At 39.6% G+C, this 23,485-nt stretch overlaps 2 protein-coding genes across 3 annotated transcripts; both read left to right on the forward strand.

Annotated features, from left to right (window-relative positions):
• The first annotated feature begins 1,478 nt into the window (after nucleotides 1-1,478).
• On the forward strand, nucleotides 1,479-16,480 carry hsd17b3 (hydroxysteroid (17-beta) dehydrogenase 3). 2 transcript variants are annotated; one of them, XM_037779189.1, is made up of 11 exons: nucleotides 1,480-1,732; nucleotides 12,903-12,949; nucleotides 13,221-13,296; nucleotides 13,388-13,495; nucleotides 13,641-13,708; nucleotides 15,101-15,145; nucleotides 15,422-15,456; nucleotides 15,579-15,660; nucleotides 15,733-15,798; nucleotides 15,914-16,063; nucleotides 16,265-16,480. In XM_037779189.1, exons 1-11 carry the CDS (start codon nucleotides 1,582-1,584, stop codon nucleotides 16,409-16,411), a joined length of 975 nt encoding a protein of 324 aa, XP_037635117.1. In that variant the 5' UTR covers nucleotides 1,480-1,581; the 3' UTR covers nucleotides 16,412-16,480. The 2 variants fall into 2 exon arrangements, with proteins under 2 accessions (XP_037635118.1, XP_037635117.1); XM_037779190.1 differs by lacking the exon at nucleotides 15,733-15,798 and having other exon boundaries at nucleotides 1,479-1,732.
• On the forward strand, nucleotides 5,418-9,630 carry LOC119493685. The gene is made up of 3 exons (XM_037779188.1): nucleotides 5,418-5,931; nucleotides 8,173-9,382; nucleotides 9,491-9,630. The coding sequence occupies exons 1-3, from the start codon at nucleotides 5,873-5,875 to the stop codon at nucleotides 9,623-9,625; spliced, it is 1,404 nt and encodes a 467-aa protein (XP_037635116.1). The 5' UTR covers nucleotides 5,418-5,872; the 3' UTR covers nucleotides 9,626-9,630.
• Nucleotides 16,481-23,485: the final 7,005 nt, after the last annotated feature.

The raw sequence follows: 23,485 nt of genomic DNA on the forward strand, positions 1-23,485 counted from the left end.
CACAGTAATAGATAGAACAGCCAGGAAGAACAACAAAGCAGGACAATTAAAGGTATATTTAAAGTTATCGTGAAATATGTGACACCTATTGCGTTTTTTGTAAATCCGTAATTCCCAACTATTTTATGTGAAATTTAATAATAACTTTATGTTTTGGTAAAGAAGGTTGTGCTTCAACAATGGGATTCACGGTGGAGTGCTGGATCCAAAGTCCAAAAAGCATAAAAATGTGATAGGGTAGCACATCCCAGATTTCAAAATCATGGAGAACAAAATACTAACATTTCACTTGTTTAATTGGCTCACATCACAATAGACATGCATACATTTGTGCGTTTCGGCACAGAGCCTTCTTCAGAGTGTGTTAAGTATACAAATTCAGTTCAGTAATATACACAAGGGCAGAGTTAACACACAGCTGAGAGTTGGATCCAATTATTTGGGAACCAATCACTTCTCTTATCACATGGCTCTAGATACAGGGACCAATCACAGGCATAGCGTATAGTTAAATCTGATCCAAACCCCCCATTACATACAATGTTGAGCTCCACAAAACACTGTTAATGGCTAGTCTTACGGATGATCCTGTACCATCAAATGGTCCGTGGACACCTTTGTAGTCTGTAGTTTGCAAAAGACTACTAACAGTGCTAACAGGGAATATGCACTTCTTACTAGAGCTGGAATAACCTGTTTAGCTCTGGTGAGAAGAGCTATAAGTGTTCTTCACTAACCACATTTATTTTGGCTCGCTCCACCAAAGTACACGGACATGCAGATCTTCAGCACACAGGCAGGTAAAAGGCAGGAGATCAAGTCTGAAGATGTGACAAATTAAACTCATGAACTGCTTTTAAGTGATTAAAAGGAAACCAGCTGTGCAGACAGGTGACAGTGTCAAGTGATTTTCAGAATATAATTTCCCATCAAAACATTGAAGTTGGATTAAAAGTACAATATTTTCAGGCTACACTAATCATCCTTTTTTTGGATTCCATTGACATTACCCATATGGCTGGAAGCCATAGCTTTTTAACTGCTGTGATGAATTTAGCAGCTTATCAAGTATGTTATGGAGAGGTGTGTGCATAGGAAAGATGTTCTGTGTAACCTCATCCAGACACAGCAGTGACCAGAAAAGATGTGGTCCTCTGATTAAGATGGATTAGTTTGTACTAAGCCTTCGATCAGACACCGCTTCTGAATAGTCAAAAAGTCAAAACTTTGAAATTTGCCTCAAAGGGCTTTTTTGAAAAACAAAAAAACAAAAAAAATATCAGTTTTATCGGCAGCCTGCAACTTTCCATACAACATTTCATCAGTTTTGAGGGACACGTACATGTACTATTTATGTGTGTGTCTGCAAGTCAGAGGTAGAGTGAGAGTCTGTGGGTGTGGGTGTGGGTGTGTGTGTGTGTGATCTTGAAATGGGAGTGTCCTGTGGCAGGGTTATATTCTCTTCTCTTTCTGTCCTGCTTTTTATAAGTGAACCACTGAACTAAAAAGCAGAGCAGACACAAACATAGAGAGGCTTAAAACCAGGGTTGTTGTTGTTGTTGTTGTTGTGCCGGACAAGCAATGGATTTAATGGAAATGTGTTTCATCGCTCTTGGTGCTGCAGTTATTGTCTGCTATGGAGTGAAATTGCTGCTCTTCAGTAGGATGTTTTTTCCAAAAAGGTGGTTTCCACTGTCAAAGTCTTTTTTCACCTCTATGGGAGAGTGGGCAGGTGAGCTGTGTGTGCACGCATGTGTGTGTATGGTGTGTGTGTGTGCATGTACTGTAATGTATGTCTGACCTACAGTAGGTCATACTGTAGAAAAATGAATGCTAGGACTTTGATGAACGGGACAATGAGCATCAGGACTATTTAGATGTCAAGTAACCACTTAATCTGTTTTGTTAATTTGTGTATTTTGATGTGCAATTATTATGGTGGAAGTACATAACTATGCATGAAAGTGCAGGGTTAAAACGTGCCTGTGCATGCAAAAAGAAATTTGTCTATAAAAGTAAAAGAAAAAGGAGAGTTCAGTTCTGGACTTGTTTCAACTTTTCACCGTTACACAAGATTACACTTGTGAGGCAAGTGGCAAGTTCTGACTTTCCCTTAGTGGTCACGTGGCACACCTATGGATTGGCTGCTTACCGCTGAGATCTTATCAATGTTATTCATCTACAAAACATATTGATGGTCTGAAATGTTCACTGCCAATGTGGTTATAGTTAAATAATAGTAATTGAATGGCAAGGGAGGCAAATTGGTGTCACATGTGTCAAGAAAATCAAGAACAATCCCAGAAGACAATACTAACAAGAGTATAAACTGTCCTGCTTTATTAGATTATTTTGCAATGAAGTGCCTTGTTGACAGCAGAGATTAAGGATGATGGAAAGTACTTACTACTTTTTCCAGCTGGTGCAGGGAATCAAACTTGTAAGCATCCTATTACTTTAACTCGAGGACAGTGTCAGTGCATTCTAATCACACCGAAACATTCCTCTGCAGGTCCCAGAGCAGTCTCATCGAATTACGAGGATTTTCTTTGGCATCTTCTGAAGAGGTTATTCAGTCTCCCACAGTGCTTAAAGAAAACCTAATAAAAAGACACAGAATACAGGGCTGATCTGTCCTTTCTTTCTAAAGCCCACTTTCATTCCATTCCAGCACAGAGGAAACAGAACAGTATGTCCTGGGCCGTAGAAACCCTGTCCCTCTGTATTACTTTGAGACCACATTAGTATGACTTTTTGTCTCCTGCAGGGTTGTGTCTTTTCAATTTCAAGTGGCCTAAGATGGATTGTATGGTGCATGGGTCAACTGAAGACAGCATACAGTATATATGAAATTAATGTTTATTTCTGGGTGGGTCTTTGCCTTTTGGTTATTTCATCTCCTGTAGAAACGGTTGCCGCCGCTTGAGTGACGTTATCTATAAGGCCAGGAGCAGTGGGGGACTCACGCTGTCCTAGGGGCAGGGGTGAAAAAATAAAAAAGCCACCAGCTGCATGTGGTGGTGAGGCACCAGAAAGTTTTCTAGCATGTTCTGCAGCCTAATGTTTTGTTCACATTACAAGCAACAAAAGCTACAGAACGGCCAAGCGGGGCCAGTTACATTGTGCACTTGAGCACTCGTTGACGTATTATGTCGTTAGTAGCATTGGGATCCGTTTATAGCTTCATTCAGCAATTCTGTTAAAGCTTCAGTAGTCAGAATTCTTTGGCATCATTGGACAAAAAATCCATAGTAACCTTTCAGCATATTGTAATTCAAGTGTTCTGAGAGAAAACTGGACTTCTGAACCTCCTCATGGCTCTGTTTTCAGGCTTAAAAAAATCTAGCCTGTGACTTTGGCCAATTACAGGAGAGAACGTTCCTATTGGCTGTGCTTCGGCTGGTGGGCGGTGCTTGGTATTTCCTCCACAGATCTCAACATGGTTGCCGGGTCACAAACGTTCTCATTTTACAGCTAAACAGTACGCTACAAGATGTTTCTGAAAACATTTGAGGAGAGAAATAAGCATTACAGTAACAGAATATTGATTCATATTTGATCAGCGCTGCCTAGTTTGACCGTTTGGTTGGAGTTTGCGAGTGATTGACAGCCGTCTCTCATTGAGGGCAGCTGGACGGCAGACTCCAGATCAGCTCTGACTGGTTGTTTTCCTCCGGTCTGTGAAATCCTGCAGATGCCATTAGGAGCACCGGAGGACACAGAGGCACATGATTTTTTTCAGATTACCTGTCTCATGCACTACTGTCAGGATATAGTGACCGTTTTATAAAAACAACTTTTTGAAATTATATTTGCTCCATTTCTACCCACTGCAGCTTTAAATTATTCCAAAATCCCAATCCTGGAAAACCAGGCTTTGTTTACTATTGATGCCCAATATCTACACTGTAAACAATTGCTGTTAATTAACAGCAGAATTTCAACAGTATTTACCTGTTTTTTTTAAATACAGCACTTTACTGTTAATAAATAAGAAATCTGTTAAATTACACTCCATTGACCGTTTTTCAACATAACTATAATGTTTTCCTACAATACAGCCCTTAACTGCTAATCAACCGTTATGTAACAGTTTCATGTAGTATTTTTTGCATTATGGGAAGAATCCTCCTGAACTGCACATGTGAAGTTGGATCAGCTCTTTCTTCATCCATCTCCATCTTACTTGTTATTTGGTGAGTAGCAGTTTTATTTAATTCATAAGTTGGTGCAAAGTCTCATCACATCAGTGATGTTTGTAGTTTGTTTGCATTACTGAATGTGTGTCATGATAGAAGGATTCAGCAGCTAGCTAGAATTTCACACACAAAGACAAGGCTAATTTTAATTTCTACATGCATATAGTTAATGTGTGGACACATGTTTTTTGCCAGTTAATTCATGAAGCATAATGCTATCTTTAAAGTGTAAACCTTTACACCTCTACACCTCTATGGATGTCACTTCAACAGTTGAACTAACATTAAGACTTAAGCACACAATGGTTTTGGGTGGCTATACAGCAGTGTAGATTCAAGATTAAGGCAAAGTTATTTTCAAAATAATAGTTGGATCAGCAAGGGACTGTTTGTAACTTCTTACACGTATAAATCATTGCGGGTCTTTGTCCATTGCGCGCTCGCGTGTGGCTAAACTGTCTCAGACTCCAACACAAACTACACGGAAGCACCAAAACTGCAAAGTTATATCTAGTGAAGCCCGTCTGTTAAAAAGTGTTGGCCGCGGTCGAGGTTCGCGGTCGGGGTTCGCGATCCGCGGTCAGAGGCCGCGGTCGGAGACCGTAGCTTTGGTCGCCAGGGCCGGAGTCTCTGCTGTACTCTGCTCCTCTGCCTGCCTTCACTCACACACCGCGCTCGTTCTCGCTATTTCCCTCCACTCACGTGCATGTGCGCACTCTACACACTGTAGAAGAGTCCCTTTAAGTGCTGAAAAATATTTGTTTTTGCTGTAATATACTGCTTCTTCAAATTTGTGTAAGTGTGTGTTAATTACATTGGCATGAGTCTTCTTGATGACATGTTGATAGCACGGTAAAGGCCATTGTAAAGTAAAGGCCATAATAAACCCACAGCAGAAGCTGTGGGTTTATTAGTTGAACTATTGTTGTTTGTTATTGTATTTTTTGGATAATTTCAATCGGACTGTTAAGTTATGTTTAGGTTGATTTTTGACATGTTTCTCTCACATTACAGATGCACTGGACTATTTTACCGCTGCCGTACCGATCATAGTAAGTACTTGCCTATTCATTATATGACACAATTCATAAGTTAATTTTTCAGACATCTCTAACACTGAAATAGGTAACTGTCAGGTGAACTGGCAAAGGAGCAGTTTTCTTTCTTGCTTTGCAGTCTTATAACTGTAGCTTACTGTTTGCTTGCAGTGATGTTTTCTTGTCAGATCTGTGGACATCAGTCTAGCACCTCAGTGGCCTATGTGAGACATATGAAAATTCACAGCAACATACCCAATTTAGTACTGCAGTGTTGTATGCCTAATTGCAAAAGGACCTTTCGAAAATGTGCTGGTCTGAAAGCACATATGTACAGAAATCATAAGGGATGTGTGATTGAGTCCAGAGTGAGTGTGTCAGTGGACCTGACATGCCATGTTGACTTCTGCAGTGCCAAATGTGATTCCTTGACTGAGTTTTATTCTCACCTTAAAGGGCACATCAAAGAAGGACGAGCAGTTGCATGTCCTTTTAATCAATGTGAGAAGACATTTACTGTGGTATCTACATTTACTAGTCATTTGTCCAGAACACATAAAAAAACTCCAGAGGGGAATCTAATTGAGTCAATCATTGCCCCAGCAGGTGTAAGTGGAACTAGTGGCACTCATAATAATGGTGATTTGCTGTGTGACATGCAGCTTGATGACGCTGACAATACTGAGCATTTGGAGGTTAGCCCTGAAAATATTGAGGATGCATTGTTTTTGAGGAATCTCTCTCTCTTTTATCTGAAACTACAAGCAAAGTTGCTGCTTCCATCCTCCACTATTCAGACAATTATTGAAGATTTGCAGTCAGTACATGACATCAGCCAGTCACAGTTACTTTTTAAACTGAATGAGAAGTTGTGTATGCTTGGGATTCCAGAAGATGCCATAAAGACTGTTATTAATGACCTGAAAGCAGAAGATCTTTTCCGAACTCACAATACCAACACACTGAAAACAGATCAACGTAGAAAGACGGTATTCAAAAACCAATTTAATTATGTTGAACCAGTGCCTATATATCTGGGACAAAATGAAGCTGGCAAAGAGTGCTTTGCACAATATGTCCCCATAAAACAAACACTTGAAGCTCTTTTCAAGTGCAAGTCTGTAAGTGAACAATACAATCAAGCACACACCCGTGCCAAACGTAAGGATGTTTTCCAAGATGTGTGGGATGGGGAAAACGTTACTGAGATCTCACTCCAAACAGAGGGGTCTTCTTTAGGCTTGATCCTTTTTCAGGATGCTTTCGAAGTTGCAAACCCACTTGGTTCAGGAAAAAAGAAACACAAAATACTTGCTGTGTATCTCACGTTGGCAGACCTATTGCCTCACCACAGGTCAAGTATTGACCAGATGCAACTAGTTCTTCTCTGCAAAGAACAAGATTTCAAGTATTTTGGTCAGGACTTGGTCATGGGTCGCTTGGTAAAAGATCTGAAAGACCTGGAGAACAATGGTCTAGTGTTACCTGAAGGACATGTCTGTAAAGGAATACTGCATGCTATTGTTGGTGACAACTTAGGGTCACACGGCATTGGAGGATTTCTTGAGAATTTCAGCTTGAGTGTTAATTTCTGCAGATACTGTGAAATTGACAGAAACACATTTCAGGCAGATCCTCTCTGTAGGGCCACTACTCGCACAAAACAATCATACAGAGAGCATGTTCAGAGACTGCAAGGGGATTCAGTCCATAGTGGAGGTATCAAATTTGACTCCTTGTTCAATGAGCTGTCCTTCTTTCATGTATGTCAGCCTGGATTGCCTCCATGTATTGGCCATGATTTGTTTGAAGGCATTGTAGCCTTTGATCTCGCATTGTACATCCAGCATCTGGTGAAGGTAGACAAACAGTTTACTTATCTTGAACTGAACCGAAGGATAAGCCAGTTTAAGTATCTAGGGAATGATGCAAATGATAAACCTTGTGAGGTGACTCCAGGAAGTGACAAGCTGAGTGGGCATGCTGTCCAAAACTGGTGCTTGCTGAGGATGCTACCAGTGCTGATTGGAGAGAAAATTGAATCTCCAGGTGAAAATCAAACCTGGCAACTGGTTTTACAATTAAGAGAAATAGTTTCTCTTATTTGTGCACCAGCAATTTCCACTGGCCAAATAGCATATTTGAGAGTGCTTATTGATGAATATTTGTATGTCAGAAAGCAAGCTTTCCCCGATAAAAAACTAAAGCCAAAGCATCATTATGTCAGCCACTATCCAGAGCTCATAATCCGCTTCGGACCACTTATTCGTTTGTGGACATTACGATTTGAGAGCAAGCACAGTTACTTCAAACAGTGTGCAAGGAAACTGCATAATTTTAAAAACTTGTGCTTAACTCTTGCAGAGAGGCATCAGCTCCTCCAGGCATATCTCAGTGCCGGTGATCTCTTCCCACCATCTGTTGTAGTGGAAAAGGCGACAGAGTTTTTTCCTCTGGACTACAATCACAACATCAAGGAATCGGTATCAAGCTATGATTTTGGCCCTGACAATACTTTGATCGCTCATGAGGCAACTGTGAAAGGCACAAAATACAAAAAAAACATGCTGGTTGTTATAGAAGACAGTTCTGAGGGTCTTGTGATTGGAAAGATCATTGTGGTACTTATCCACAATAATTCAGTAGTGTATTTTATCACTGAAAAATATAATGCTCTGCTTCTCCATGATGTAGGTGTGTATGGCTTCACACCAATTCAGGAAAGCTACTGTTGTGTTAAACAGGATGACCTAGTTGATTATTACCCTTTACCAAAGTATGTATTGCGTGACATGCCAATAATTGTTCCACACCATTCTTTCCTCTCAATAGAGAACAATGACAACCTTGGCGGAGGAGCTGAAGGAGATCATCCCTAGAGCCTTGCCAACTATTTCTGAAGCTGTTCAACAGCTCGTGATAGACAGGCTTTTAAGCTCTGGTTTGGGCTCAAAAGAAGACCTCAAGTATGTGAAACAAGAGGACATTGCAGACTTACTACCTGTTATTCAACAGCGAAAACTTATAGATGCATTCAAAATAGGTATGTTTGCTTACTGTCACAACATCACTATTTCATTATACATTATAATATTGTATTGCTTTTTTTTAAAGCTGTATGTCCTATGTCATATTTGTTTTCATATTTTAGAGACGGAGATAATCACCTTGGACCTCCAAGTCCTGCCGTCCCCTACCACTTCAGTCTGCAGCCACTCTACTACATTTTCCAGTCCATCAGGCACATCTTTGCTCTCCTGCTCGGAATCTAGTGGTACTGAAGAGAGCCAGCCCTCCTCCCACAGAAAATCATGGTCAGAATCGTTTGAGATACCATGGAACGCCATGCCTGTCGACCTTCGTTCAGACATCTCAGATGGTAGGAGGCCTTCACCTACCTCACGACGGCAGATGGTGAGAGTGATAACAGATGAGATGAGGAAGTATGAGCCAAACCCAACACGCTCGCAGTGCCTCACAGTTTGCAAAAAAGTTGTTCGTCAGTACCCAAACAGTTTCGCCGATCAACTTCACAATGGTCAAGTTCTGGGAAATGGATATGCATCACTCCTAATCCAAGTAAAAAATCGTATCGACAACCTGAACCGCACCAGCAGCTTTCGACAGCACCGTTCATCCAGCCATGGAGAAAAGAGAGGACCTACTGACATATATGGCTGTGCCAGATTCCAGCCCAGCCTCCCACCAGACGAGAATGAAAACACAGTAGAGACCAAACGTCAAAAACTAGAAGGGATCTACATTCGGGATGGTATAAATGGGGCTGAGAGAGCAGAGGTAAAGCAGCTAATGGAAACAACTTTCTATCTGCAGCGGTGCCACATAAATGCTCTACCAGCACCAACCATTGAGGATTTAAGAACCAAGTGGCCATACCTGTTCACTCAGAAAGGGCTCTATGCTCACTTTGAGCATCTCACTGATATCCCTGTGCTGCGTACACTTGAGCTTTCCATGGCGGAGTTTGGTAGAACCATTGTGGAACTCTTGAAGACCAAACCCACCAATGCAGGAGTCAATGAAGTTCTCTCTCTGGGTGAAGATGTCCAGCTGTCATTGCGTGTCATCCAGCTTCTGATGGCTCACTTCTCGGAGTCCATTACAGGACTAATCCTCCTTGCAAAGGTAAGTTTCCTTTCCTTATTTTTTTATTTATGTTTATATATATATACTGTATATATAATGACTCATCTTACCAAGAGTACACTGTGTATTTCACTTTCTTTGTCCCAGGAATGTGCCACAGCAGCTGACATTGAGAAGACAATCTCCATACCTGAAACTCCTCGTCTGATACTGCTTGGTATGTTTACATCATTGGACAGGGAAGAAATACAATTTTCTATTAAAGGTTCCATATCGTGCTAATTTTCAGGTTCATACTTGTATTTTGTGTTTCTACTAGAACATGTTTAGATGCTGTAATGCTAAAAAAAAAAACATTTTCCTCATACTTCCTGTCTGAATATACCTGTATTCACCTGTCTGAAACGCTCTGTTTTAGTGCATTTCAACAGAATTGCGTTGCTAGGCAATGGTGTGGGTCCACGTAACTTCCTGTCAGCTGATGTTATTCACATACACTGCAACAGGAAATACATGTTTTACAGACAAACATTTAGAATGTTTACGTTTAAAACCGTGTAATGGTCTAAATATTGTATATTTGTGACAAATAGATGGAAATCCTAACGGCAGGTTTCAAGCGCACAATTTCTAAATACGGGCTGTGTGTGTTTCTCTGTATATTGAGCATTTTGATAGTTTAACAGTATTTTTATAGCACTTAAACCTGCTTCATAATGTAAAAAACCTGAGAATCTCACTTTTTACAATATGGGACCTTGAAAGCATAATGTAATAGTCTTGTCAAGAGATGATGATCTCATTTGATGATCTCTATTTTCAAATGTATCTTATTTCTCTTAGTTAAAGTAATGGTTAATACATAAAGAATTTATTTGCAAAAAAAATAAATGCCATTGTTGAAAGAAAATAGAAATTAAATCAAAAGCCCCTCTGACTGTACCATAGTGACTTACAGTAGTAGTTTGAACATCAGCTGTTCTTTCTGCCACTAGCCAAACAGGATGCATATTATATCACAATAACTATTCGGTAACGATAAAAACTTCACCTCTCTGCATGTAACTCTGCGGTTATTGTTATTGGGGGCAGTTGAAAAGAGAAGCAGTAACTGTTGATTCAGGGCACCAGAGAAACAGATGGACAAAATATTCATAACGGAAAAAAATAGGGTTTCTCAACTAGTATTACAGATGACAAAATTATTTTTCACCACTCAACACGTCAATATTGACTAAAACCCCATAAATCTGACAGAGGAAAATTCTTCTGAGTTTCAGGTGAAATGGCAGGAAGCTGTATTCAGCGCTGGATGATCAGCGTTGAGGGCCACATTATATGTGAGGGGATCCAGCCCACATTCTTGACGGGGCTTGCGGCATTGTTTTCCTGCTTCTATACCTTTAATCTCCAATACCAAGAAGAGGCAGCATGCACACTGGAATTCATCCAAAGGTTAGATACTTTCAGTAAAACCTGTATTTTTTTTTAAATCTTTTTGATGATATTATACATCCATATATCTGGTGGCTTTTATTGTGTTATTAATCTGAGTGAGTTACACAACTAGATTTTTACACAGTGTCTGAAGAAACACTATAATTTTTCAGGCGCTTTGTTGGAATAAACCCTGAAAGAGGGTCCAAGGCTGGACGGGGCAAAGTGGTCTCAAAGAGAACAGGCAAAGTCGCCAACAAAAAGTCATTGACTGTCAATCCAAATGTGTCCACCCTGCTGAGGAGACTGATGGACTTCGAGTGGGACTTCATTTAAGATGGTGAGCTTACTCTGTCCTATTACTCACATACTGTATATTTATCATAACACAGAGCTTGTCTAATTCCTCTAATTCTTTATCCCTCTCAATCTCACTCTCCTTCTCCATTCCTCTCTCTCCTTTACAGAGTAGAAAGTCTGAGAGAGCTGGCGTCTTCTAGCAGGCCGTAAGTCATACTCTTAGTCCATCGCCATCACCCAATACTTTGATTTCAGCATTTAACCATGTGCCTTGTTGGATCCTGAACATACAGTTCTGTACATGTCTGGTGGTGTTCATTTTATTTTTATTTTTATTTTTTTTAAAGAACCATTATTGACAAAACATGTTTTATTTAATGTTCTTTTTCTTATTTGTATCACTGAAATGTCTTAAGTTTGGGGAATATATACAGTTTATATACGTTACGTTATGTACGGCAAGATATCTGAGCGTTTTGTTGTAATAGTTCAACTTTTCCTCAACGGCTCCACAAAGCAAGGTTTGCAAGATTGCCAGATGACTGCATAACAACAAATGATGCAGTTTCTTCAAATGAGCTGTTCTGCTCTCAACTGGTTTAGTTTTCTAAACATTGTTTCATATTTTGCAATATTCATATTGTTATTCAAAAATGGTTATACAGTTGATCATGTTAAAATCTGTGAGCCTAAGTGCCTGCACTTGTATTGCACTATCTACAGCAAAAAGCCAAAGGCATTTTGAGAGAGAAGGCTCTGTCTCAGGCTTTTGTTAGCACAAGTTTAGCATGTAATTGTTCTGCTTGTGCAGTTTATATTAAAATAAAAAGTAATGTGCAATAAGAAGGTGTGGATTTGTTCTCTCTCACATTGTAATTCAATTTTTGCACAATCAGTGATTTAACTCTGTTCTTCACTCACAAATATTATTTTGTTATGGTTCATGTTATGTGCTTGTAGCCAGCTTTAGACAGAGATTTTAGGAAGATTTACAACCAGTAAGGTCTATTATAGCCTTTTTCTGAACAAAAGTGCCTTTAATCGTATGTAGTGAGACTATTCCTGTGTGTATAATCTGTTAAGTCAGTATTAATTAAGGTAAAAAAAATTTTTAATGGTTTACTAAAACGTATGTAAAAAAAAACTAACAAAATAGTAAATTAAAAACAATCTGTCAACTGTAAGATACTGTAAAAGAAAAAAGATGAAACAGCTATACACTGTATTTTTAAACTAGTCAGTTAACTGTAAAATACTGTGAAAGAAAAAAGATGAAACAGCTATACACTGTATTTTTAAACTAGTCAGTTAACTGTAAAATACTGTGAAAGAAATAAAAAAACCAGTTCATACTGTATTTGTCATTAACAGTACACAACTGTAAATTTCAGTGACAGTAAAACAATGTTAATTTTACAGTAGAATAATGGCAACCCTGCTGCCAGTTCTTTACTGTTATTTTACTGGGAAATTCTTAACAGTGTAATGTTTGAACATGAGTGAGGAAATGAGCCTGTTATCTCTGTGATCTGGGTCAGGAGGAGATAGGAGAGCCGTGAACACTCAGAAACAAGACATTCCTGTTGGTTCTCGTAAACTCTTTATCAGAACTGGGGAACATGCTGTATTAGTACAGTGTGTTAGAACAGGATAGGTCAGGTATATAGTGTAAACAAATACCAACACGAACACAATCCTGAGATTTGTATGATAGCAGAGGAAGAGAGACGGTGTATAGCGCAGCTCTGAGTCACTGTGCCCCTGGTGTTAAAAATGGAAACTGCAGAAGAATATGATACTAATCCCTGCATCCCTGTTTCAGTGGTGACTGGTGCTTCAGAGGGAATAGGAAGAGCATATGCATTTGCGGTAAGTTATTGTTTAAATAGCACTCCTTGTGTTAGATAAAAATTTTTAAAAACTGCTATACATGATGCCTTTTTATGTGTAGCATTTTTTAACTTATTTTTATTCTCAGACCAGGGCAACAAATACTGTACTGTTTCTTTCCTGCCCAGCTCATTGTGCAGATTAAAATATGTATACTTTTTATTTGATGCACATCTTCTAATTCTTGTTGGCAATTTGTAATTTGTTTTATTTTTCCTACCGCCCACTGCTGCACTATTGCTTCCCTCAGCTGGCTGAGCAAGGAATGAACGTGGTAATCATGAGTAGAACTAAAGGAATACTGGACCAGGTGGCCAAGGACATAGGTAAAAACTTGCTTTCTGCCTACTTTTAAAACCTGAATTACATCCACAGATATGCTGTTTTTCATATTGTTAACATTTTCATTTTTCTTAGGTGTCACCACAGGGCAGAAGGTGAAAGTGATGGTAACAGACTTCACCAAGGACAACATCTTCAGTGAAATTGAGGATCAGCTCAGGGACCTCAACATTGGGGTTTTAGGTTGGACTTCTTTTATAATTCCATGTAATGATTGAAACATTAATTGCTTCCACGGTTACCAAAAACCAGAAAAAGGTCATTATTTCAGATAGTAATACTGATTTTCTTCCCCCCTTTGAAACCGGATCTTTTTTTCCTATCCCAGTCAATAATGTAGGCATTCTGCCCAGCTTCATCCCCAGCAAATTCCTTGAGTCTGCAGATCTGGACCAGGTCAGTGGTGCCTCAGTAGTTTTATTAGGTGCCCTGTGGAGTTCTCGTGTACTGTAAACAAACAAAATTTATATTTACAGTCAGTGTTGAATTGCGTGTCTCCTTGAGCTCTAACAGATGTGTTGAATGAATCTTCCCCATAAAACATTTTAAAGTATTTTCCAAATGCTCTTCTTCCCTTTGCATTACCAATAAACTACTTTTAGTGGTCATAAGTTTCACATCATCTACTCAACCAAGTGTTGATCCTCATCAAACATTTCCCTTAACTTTTTAGGAAGTTAAAGCTTCAGTAGGCAAAACAAATTTGGCATCATTGGACAAAATTTCCATAATAACCTTTCAATTTGAATTTTTAATTCAAGTGTTCTGAGAGAATACTATACTTTTGCACCTCCTCATGGCTCTGTTTTCAGGCTTTAAAAAATTTAGCCCGTGACGGGAGACTTTGGCCAATCACAGGTCATTTCAGAGAGAGCGTTCCTATTGGCTGTACTCCGGATGGTGGGCGGTGCTTGGTATTTCCTCAACTGATCTCAACATGGCTGCCGGGTCACAAACTTTCAGATTTTTGCAATATAAAAAAATAAATAGACATTACAGTAACAGAATATTGATTCATATTTAATCAGTGCTGCCTAGTTTGACCGTTTCGCGAGTGATTGACAGCTGGCTCTCATAGACGGCAGCTGGACGGCAGACTCCAGATCAGCTCTGACTGGTTACCGGTCTGTGAAATCTTGCAGATGCGCACCGGAGGATACCGGAGGACACAGAGGCATATGATTTTTTTCAGATTACCTGTCTCATGCACTATTGCCAGGATATTCAAGATTCAAGATTCAAGAAGTTTATTGTCACGCCGGTTATACAAGTACAATCGTGTGAAATGCTTTTTGCTGGGAAGCTCCATTAAAAAGTTATATTACAATTATAAAAGGAAATACTTTGTACAAGGCATATTAAGAACATATACAGTATATACAGTATAAGATATATGATTGAGGTATTGCACTTGTTTATTGCACTTTTTGTGTGAGAAAGTGTCGTATGAATTATCTATTTAAAAGTCTTATGGCCTGGGGGAAAAAACTGTTCCTCAGTCTGCTGGTGAGAGTCCTGGGGGTCCTGTATCTTCTACCAGAGGGCAGGGGGGAGAACAGGCTGTTGTGGGGGTGTGTGTTGTTCCACAGACACCAAAAGATATAGTGACCTTTTTATAAAATTAACTTTTTTTTAATCATATTTGCTCCATTTCTACCCACTGCAGCTTTAAGGAACCCCATTTTGTTTTTTTGTTTTTTTTAAATCTTAACTGTATCCACCCCTTGATATTTCCTTTCCCTTGATTATAATTACATACATCTTACACATGTTTATTTATGCTTTCAGACAATCACAAAGGTGATAAACTGCAATGTGAAAACCGTGGCCAAGGTAAGAGTGTGTATTTTACTTTTTTTGTTCTCAAACAAATGAACAATTTTAAAACAGTTCTTGGACAGTTTTATTAACAACGTTTCGGTCCTCTGACTTTTATCGAGACAATAAAATCAAATAGACAATAGTTCACATAGTTTTTGTATATATGAACTTTGCCTGATGAACGTCTGAGGACCGAAACAAGTACAAGTGATGGACCATGAGTGTGATTTCTTTCTGTCAACCCTTACATTTGTTTCAAATCTGGTTTCATATTCTTTTTTTCTCCAGATGTGCAAAATAATCCTTCCAGGCATGGAGAAAAGGTTTTTCTTTCCATGTTTTCTTCAGTAGATGTAATGTGTAATATGATAAAATTCTAACATGCTGATCAACATTGAGTTTCTGGCCACAAATGTAAGACCCCACTTTTTTTTTGTTTCTACAGGGGAAAAGGGGTGATTGTGAATATTTCATCTGGAATTGCCTCTATTCCATTCCCCCTGTACAGCCTGTATGCTGCCTCTAAGGTAAGTTCAGCATCACCAGTACACCTCCAGTTTCTCTAAATCATGTATGATCACTCATGCTCCTTCCTATAGGTGTTTGTTGAACGATTTTCTCAAGGACTTCATGCTGAATACAAAGATAAAGGGATTATTATACAGGTACTTTGATTCTTATTGAGACTTCACCTCTGGGTATTTTTTTCTGAGTTGTTATTAACTTTGAAGTGTTTTTGTCACAACTTTCTCTTTATGTCTATTCTTCCCTTTTTCTCAGACGGTGGCTCCATTTGGGGTCTCCACTCGAATGGCAGATTACCAACCAACCAACATGGTGACTCTGTCACCAGAGGACTTTGTAAAAAGCTCCCTGCAGTACCTCCGAGCTGGAGACAAAACACATGGCAGCGTCTGTCACATAGTTCTGGTAAGACTTACTCGCACGACCATCTGATAACGCCAAATAATGCCAAGTAAAGTGGCAAGAGACTGATTTTGCGATGTGATTATGTGTGTGTGTGTGTGTGTGTGTGTGTGTGTGTGTGTGTGTGTGTGTGTGTGTGTGTGTGTGTGCGCGTGTGTGTGTGTGTGTGTGTGTGTGTGTGTGTGTGTGTGTTTGTGTATACAGGGCTGGTTACTGCAGTCTATTCCTCTCAAGGTCCTCTATGCAGAGTCGATGCTGGGCAGTTTACAAGACTATGTCAAGACGAAAGCAGCACGGAAGATACACATCTCTGCTTCAAGTGCAACTTTTGAAAATGGAAAAAATAAATAACCAGGAACAGCAACGCCAACACTTTTGGCTTGAATATTTCACACTGTAAATCAAATTATAATTATGGAAGTGGTGTTGTCATTTAAACATAGTGGTGACTGTTGTAACTCGTGAAAGTAAAGTATTATTATTATTATTATTATTAAGCGTAGCTCCTACCCTCCTGTTCTCCCCAGGTAAACACTGTTAGCTCTTTCAGCACTGTTGCCATTGTTAGCACTGTTCAGGCTCAGCCATTGCCATGTTGAGAGCCATGTGGAGTCAATAAAAATGCTCACCAATCTTGCATTTAGCACCTTTAATAGTGAGGTCTAGTTAGTGGTGGTGTTGTACTGGACTGTCAGTTATATTGAAATGTGTTTCTGATATTCTGTCTCCCTCATGTATAACAATAGGGAGGACAAAAAAATAGAAACATATCTCAATGTTATGTAGTGCGGTGGAACTCTACCTTTAACTATGACCTCAGCAAGAAACATGTAATTGGTTTTACACATTTACGACAATGTCAACAAAAGCTGAACACAATGAGCTTCATAACGGTAGAATTTAGGACAGAGCTGTCGTGTTGAATTGGAATAGATTGTACAAGTGTACCTAATAAAGTGGTCACTATGTTTGTATGTATGCCCAGTTCCTCATAGACATACATCTTGTAGAGAAATATGAGTGATAATGAGTCTGGAGTTTATCTGATGAAATGAAGGAGCCGCCCTGTTCTGTTATTCACCCTCCCACACACACCATGTTGTAAGACACACACACACACACACACACACACGCACACACACACACACACACACAAACGCATACCTGTAACTTTCATTAGCATCCTTCGTTCCCCTCTGAGACGGAGGAAACATTTGATCAGATGAGTATACCACCAGATGATTTCGCCGTGGTGTCAGTCACCGTTCTGATATCCACAAAACCAGTTGGGGGGCGGAAGAGAACTAATGAGCTTCTACCTGGTTCCTGAGAAATGAGAATACACCAGAGACGTGGGTTTGATGGCCTGCTGCTGCTGCAGGATGATGTACAGTGTTTGAAGCATGCACAAACATCTGTGCATGTACATGTGCAGAAGCAGACACACACACACAACCGTTTGAATTAGTATGTGCTACCGAGACGTCTGACCTGAAAGACTCACTAATCATTGGGTGACCGGCTGTTTAGACAGCTGTGATGAATGATACTCCCCATGAGAGATAGAGCAGGGAAAAGGAAAAGTGGCTCGAGAAAGAGAGAGAGAGAGAGAGAGAGAGAGAGAGAGAGGGGAGGTCAGAGTGACCCTGAGTCTAGATGATCCATGACTGGCCTGTCTGTTTGAAAAAGGCAAAGAATAAGTTGTCTCTTTTATTTATCCCACATGATGCTTATTGAGTCAAGTACAGCACTTTTACAATGACAATACCAAAAGATAAGAATGACAGACAAGAAATTAATTAACAAACCCCTTAGATCTTAAAAGATCATCATATAAAAGAATATTGTAATGTTGTAGGTTGTAAAAAGTGGTTTTGATTTTACTAACAAAGGCCCACAGTAATTAAAATAGGCCTATAATTTATGGGTGTTTGTATAATGGAATTGTGAATTATTATAGTGAACCTGCCTTAGGGTGACTAATGCATTTTAGTCTTTGGGTTACTTTGAATATCTCTGATGTATTGGTTTCATTAACAGCCGACTGCTATCAGGTCATTAAATGGGCGTAATCAGTGTTTATAAGCCTCATAGATCAGAAGGGCCCTGCTACACGACTAGTAGGTTTTTATCATCAATTCACATGGGCGATCACCAAAAGAAGGAATAAAAGAAGACGACAGTGACCTCTAGTGACTGTAGTCATTTTGCTATAGAGCAGAAGCAGAAATCAGGCACTGTAGCATAGACAGCGTGAAACTCCATATGAGGTGGAGGTCGGGGGCTAAACTTAACTAAGTGCTTTTGTTGCCTAAACCTAAACAAGCTGTTTTGTTTGTGTTCAAAACGTAACGTTTCATTCAGTTTTATAATGTGTGAGAATGTGTTGCTTTTAAGTTTCATTTCACTTTTACAACGTAGTAGGCGAAGCAGGCCCCTACTGACAGACATCTATGAGACTTATAAAGACTGCTAACGCACATTTAATGAACTGATAACAGTCGAATCTGGTGTCATTTTATGTGGCTTGGTATTGATATGTATAAATTGTCAATCTTTGAATGTAATCTTTGTGTGTGTGTGTGTTTGTATATGTATATACAGTATATAAAAAAATAATGAAAGTGTATCTGTAATTGTTCAATCTCTTAACATGCAGTTTAAATAATAGTTAGATAAGATATACTTTTAATGTCCCCATAAGAAAAGTTGTCATGGATTCCATCCTGTAGTTCCACAGAAGATAAAATCACACATGCTACATAGTAGAACAACCAAACAACTCATAGATTCATAACAACTAGGGCTGTCATTCAATCAATTAATATAGTTAATCGCAATTAATCGCAAATTAAATATACATTTTTTATCCTTTCAAAATGTCCCCTACATTATGTATTTAATACTCTTATCAACATGGGAGTGGGCAAATATGCTGCTTTATGCAAATGTATTTATATATTTATTATTGGAAATCAATTAACAACACAAAACAATGACAAATATTGTCCAGAAACCCTCACAGGTACTGCATTTAGCATTAAAAATGTTCTCAAATCATAACATGGCAAACTGCAGCCCAACAGGGAACAACAGCTGTCAGTGTGTCAGTGTGTCAGTGTGCTGACTTGACTATGACTTGCCCCAAACTGCATGTGATTATCATAAAGTGGGCATGTCTGTAAAGGGGAGACTCGTGGGTACCCATAGAAACCCATTTTCATTCACATATCTTGAGGTCAGAGGTCAAGGGACCCCTTAGACAATGAACATGACAGTTTTTCTTCGCCAAAATTTAGCGCAATTTTGGAGCGTAATTTTGCTTCCTTTGCGACAAGCTAGTATGACATGGTTGGTACCAATGGATTCCTTAGGTTTTGTAGTTTCATCTTCTAGCTAGAAGCCAGATCTAGCTTTAAAACTGAGCCTGCTACAACCTAAAAATTGCAAAAAGGATTTGCTGAAAGTGGCCTTGGACTAAACTATTTGTGTATCACTGAAGCATCATGTTTGAGCCCATACAACACATGACATCCTTTATCTCCAAGCCTTCATAATTTATATATGATATATTCTAAAAACAAGGCTTATATGATATGTTAAAATATATTCAACCATTTAAAACACATTCACATTAATAATTTGTCCACTGTGTAGTTTCTTATGAGAAATTCCTGTGATCATGTAACATTCAATAAAGCCACTAGAGGGCACTAGATATAAAGGTTTCATAGTGCCTCCTGGTTACTTTAACACACGCACACACCCACATACACACAAACACATTATTTAAACTGATGAAGGGTCAGATTATTTATGATCGATGATCTAAGCCTGTGTCCTATTAAAAACAGTCCCTGCCCTTTAGTAAGTGAAGAGACTGAATGATCAAGCCTCACACATTGAAAATATTCTTGTAGAGCAGATGGGATGTCTGTTGTTACCAATTATGTCACACTGAACCAACTGTTGTTACTTTAAGGAGAACATTTTAATACATTTATTTTCCAAGTAACTAAAGTTGCTTAAAGGAACAGTGTGTAACAATTAGGAGGATCTATTGGCATAAATGGAATATAATATTAGTAAGAATGTTTTCTGTAAGGGATAATGTACAGCGATAATGTATGCGATGCCCTGAAAGGGTTTCTTTCTCAACAATGACCCGCTAGCTGTAAATTATCCCACTTGTTATGCTGCTACTTACTTAAGAAAATAAATAATTTTACACAAAAATGGTCCCCCAGAGTCTGACATCAGAACTGCACCCATAGCAACGGTCTGTTATACATAGCAACGGTCTGCTATAAAGAAATAACAGACCGCAGAACGGCATGATTGACCAATCAGAATCGAGCATTCAACAAAGCTGTGTTATAATTAGCGTATAATCACCTGAAAATTAGAATCTTATTTTTGTTACCTTAGAATGAGCCCTTCGTATCTACATACAGAGCGAGTCCTCTTCACGGAGTCCGCCATGTTTCTACAGTAGCCCAGAATGGACAAACCAAACAGTGGCTCTAGATATGGCCATTCTTGTTTTCGTACAAGCTTGGCACATAGGAGAATTTCAGTTGGTTGCAATCTGCAACCTCGCCGCTAGATGCCGCCAGATCCTACACACTGCACCTTTAAAAGAAGTCATATTAATTTGCAAAAAAAAAAAAGAAAAGAAAGAAAAAAGTAGTGAGTAATGCAATATCAAATTAAGTCACAAACCAGCAACATTTTTAAATGTTTTAAACTACCAGTTTGATTTAATGTAAAACACTACTCTCCACCACCGGGGAATTTCCAAGAGGTGTTTATCTGTAATGTTCCTATAGTTGCACCTCCTTCAAAGCCGCAGTCTGAGCAGTGTGAAATCAAAAGTTGTTTACCCCGGATGCTCCAGAGCAGGGACTTTCCTCACCTGAGGTGATCTGCAATTTAGTGGCGCTAACACATTATGATACCTTTTAATTTACCATTTTCAAAGCCCTTCTAACATCAAACAAGACTCTCAAGAGTTGATACGTCAATATTACTACTTTCATAATAGCAGGTTATAGGCAGCCAACATAGTTCTCTTCCATTACAGAGCATCAATGTGGGAGAGCGTCTCTCCTGCACTCGCAGTCAGAATAATGGTTTTACCATCAATGGGATCATATTTGAGCACAAAAGTCAAACTGGCTTCAACATGTCTTACGCCTCCAGCAGATGAGAGATTCATTAAGAAATGGGTCAAAGGAATGTCATCGTCCTCATGTGGGTGGTCAAGGCTCCGAGGACAGTCTACTACATGCAGATTGTGTGTGTTAGAGCGGGGGGAAAGAAAAGGAGAGAGGTGCTGCCTGCCTTTGAGGATGCTCCCTGTGGGACTCCTCTCTCCTCCCTGGACACTGCTTGCTTGTTGTTTCAGTAAACAGAAGGGTCCAGAGATGATCCAAGACAAGCACACAGCCACCGCAGCCCACCCAGGAGCCAAGGTCAGGACCACTAACCTTCACTCAAACCCGCCTCACGAATCATTTTCCAGGTTGACCCAGGACTGGAACTCATTCACCTTTAAAAATCCAAATCCAACATGGTAATTGTTGAATCAAGAAACACGCAATAATGCCGGACTCCCAATAAAAATATCGAGAGTGAATTATCGGAAAGCTATAAATCATCAATAGCTAATTCCATATTTCCCTTCAGTGGCTTTCTCTCTGAACGTTTTCCATCTCCTGGATGTGCTGTGCTTGTCAGCGTGACACACCAGTATAAATATTTGAATATTTAGACAAGCCGAAATATTTCTGTGACATAATTACCACCTTGTCTCTCGAAACTTTGCTGAGCCGAGGCACACGGAGATTCGCTCTCACACAGGAGTTTTTCGGGAGTAATTATTTCTCACGGGAGCAATAATACCTACCACATCACTCCCATCCAGGGACGGAGGTCTTTGAAACTCAAGAAGATAATTCCAACCCTTCATCTTCTCCAAAAGAGCGTGGCTGTCAGGGACGAACGGGCTGCACTGTCTGAAAGGGAAAGCCAACAGGACTGAAGGAAGAGAGGGACAGAGGTAGAAAGGATAAGACAAAAGTGTAAAAAAAGGGAAGAGTTTCAGGGAGAGAGATGGATTGAAAAAGGGAAAAGAAAAGGCCAGTGACTTCTCTGACGGCCCAGTGCTCACATATGGCCAGGCTTTGCTTGTATAGCCTCACTTCAAGGCGAAGGGCCCTGCAAACATAAACAGTAGAGAGGCTGCAGCTGGAGCAGGGAGGCAGCCGCTTGCTTACCGAGACCTCTCTACACTAAACAATGGATCAAGTGACGCACAGGCCTTTGGCAGTGCAACAGAGACCCGGGCGGCTCAGAAAAGCCTTTCTTCCCTACGTTTATATCTCCGCTCTCTCAATATTTACCCCATGGGAAAACACACAATTTTCCATTCCTTTTGTTCCGAAAGGAGCAAAAGAGGAGACCTCCCTCCATCCCCGTCTCTATACCACCTTCAAGACACGACAGGTTCAGAGAGGACAAGTGTCTTTTTGTTTGATATAAGACACTCAATTTTCAACAATCTCCGTCTATAAATCCACTCCATCCTACAGCTATACAGGTGATGTGGAGAATGAAAAAGATTTAAAGCTTTCCTTCAGCGCAATTCATTGATATTCACACGCACGGCCTATTTCCAGCCGTGTTGAGGAGAAGCAAAACAAAATGAGGATTAGTCTCTCTTACTGTGTGCGTTAGGAACTTAGTATGTGTGCGTGTGGGTGCATCTGTGTTATATCTCTTTTATGGACGGGCACAATGGGGAACGGAAGGGCCCAGGAGCCAGTGAATTAACCCAAATTACAGCTAACAGTTGCCTGGGTAACTGGATAGGAATGAGAGGCAAATGGTGTGTAATTTCTTAATGAAGGGATGGGGGGGGTTCTTCTTTTTCACATTTAGAGACCTCCTCGGCCTGTTACCGTAACAACAGGAGGACTCTGTTCCCCTAATGTAGTTGTTTGCTTGCTGAGTCACCTAAAAAGTTTTTTTTCATAGGCCTTGGATACAAACTGTGTATCCTGTTCCCTCATAAACACATGGTCATTTAAATACAAGTTTTTAATGATACTTACATTATTACGGTTGCTGCCCCGAGGAGAATCACACACTAATGATGAAGGCCCTGAAAACTCAGTTTCTCAGTCAGCTTCTTACTACGAGTGATGGGATCACACGTGAACATGCAGTTTTCTGCCTAAGCTTTTGACTTCTGTGCACCAATCAGGATTTAGCAACATTGAAATTTGAATTTGATGATAATATTCTGTTGCTGTAATGCCTATTTCTCGCCTCAAATCTTTTCAGAAACATCTTGTAGTGTACTGTTTAGCTGTAAAATGAGAAAGTTTGTAACCCGGCAGCTATGTTGAGATCAAGTTGAGG

Source organism: Sebastes umbrosus, chromosome 8 (genome assembly GCF_015220745.1).
Source record: "Sebastes umbrosus isolate fSebUmb1 chromosome 8, fSebUmb1.pri, whole genome shotgun sequence".
In the NCBI taxonomy this organism is placed as follows: domain Eukaryota; kingdom Metazoa; phylum Chordata; class Actinopteri; order Perciformes; family Sebastidae; genus Sebastes; species Sebastes umbrosus.

What these genes read in the sequence shown, in the direction of transcription:
- hsd17b3 (XM_037779189.1), top strand. Translation starts at nt 1,582, where the DNA reads ATGGATTTAATGGAAATGTGTTTCATCGCTCTTGGTGCTGCAGTTATT. An exon ending in CTCTATGGGAGAGTGGGCAG is followed by an intron (nt 1,733 to 12,902) that starts GTGAGCTGTGTG and finishes TCCCTGTTTCAG; the next exon opens with TGGTGACTGGTGCTTCAGAG. An exon ending in CCTCAACATTGGGGTTTTAG is followed by an intron (nt 13,496 to 13,640) that starts GTTGGACTTCTT and finishes TTCCTATCCCAG; the next exon opens with TCAATAATGTAGGCATTCTG.
- LOC119493685 (XM_037779188.1), top strand. Translation starts at nt 5,873, where the DNA reads ATGGTGATTTGCTGTGTGACATGCAGCTTGATGACGCTGACAATACTG. An exon ending in ACAATACTGAGCATTTGGAG is followed by an intron (nt 5,932 to 8,172) that starts GTTAGCCCTGAA and finishes CAGGCTTTTAAG; the next exon opens with CTCTGGTTTGGGCTCAAAAG. An exon ending in GACTAATCCTCCTTGCAAAG is followed by an intron (nt 9,383 to 9,490) that starts GTAAGTTTCCTT and finishes TCTTTGTCCCAG; the next exon opens with GAATGTGCCACAGCAGCTGA.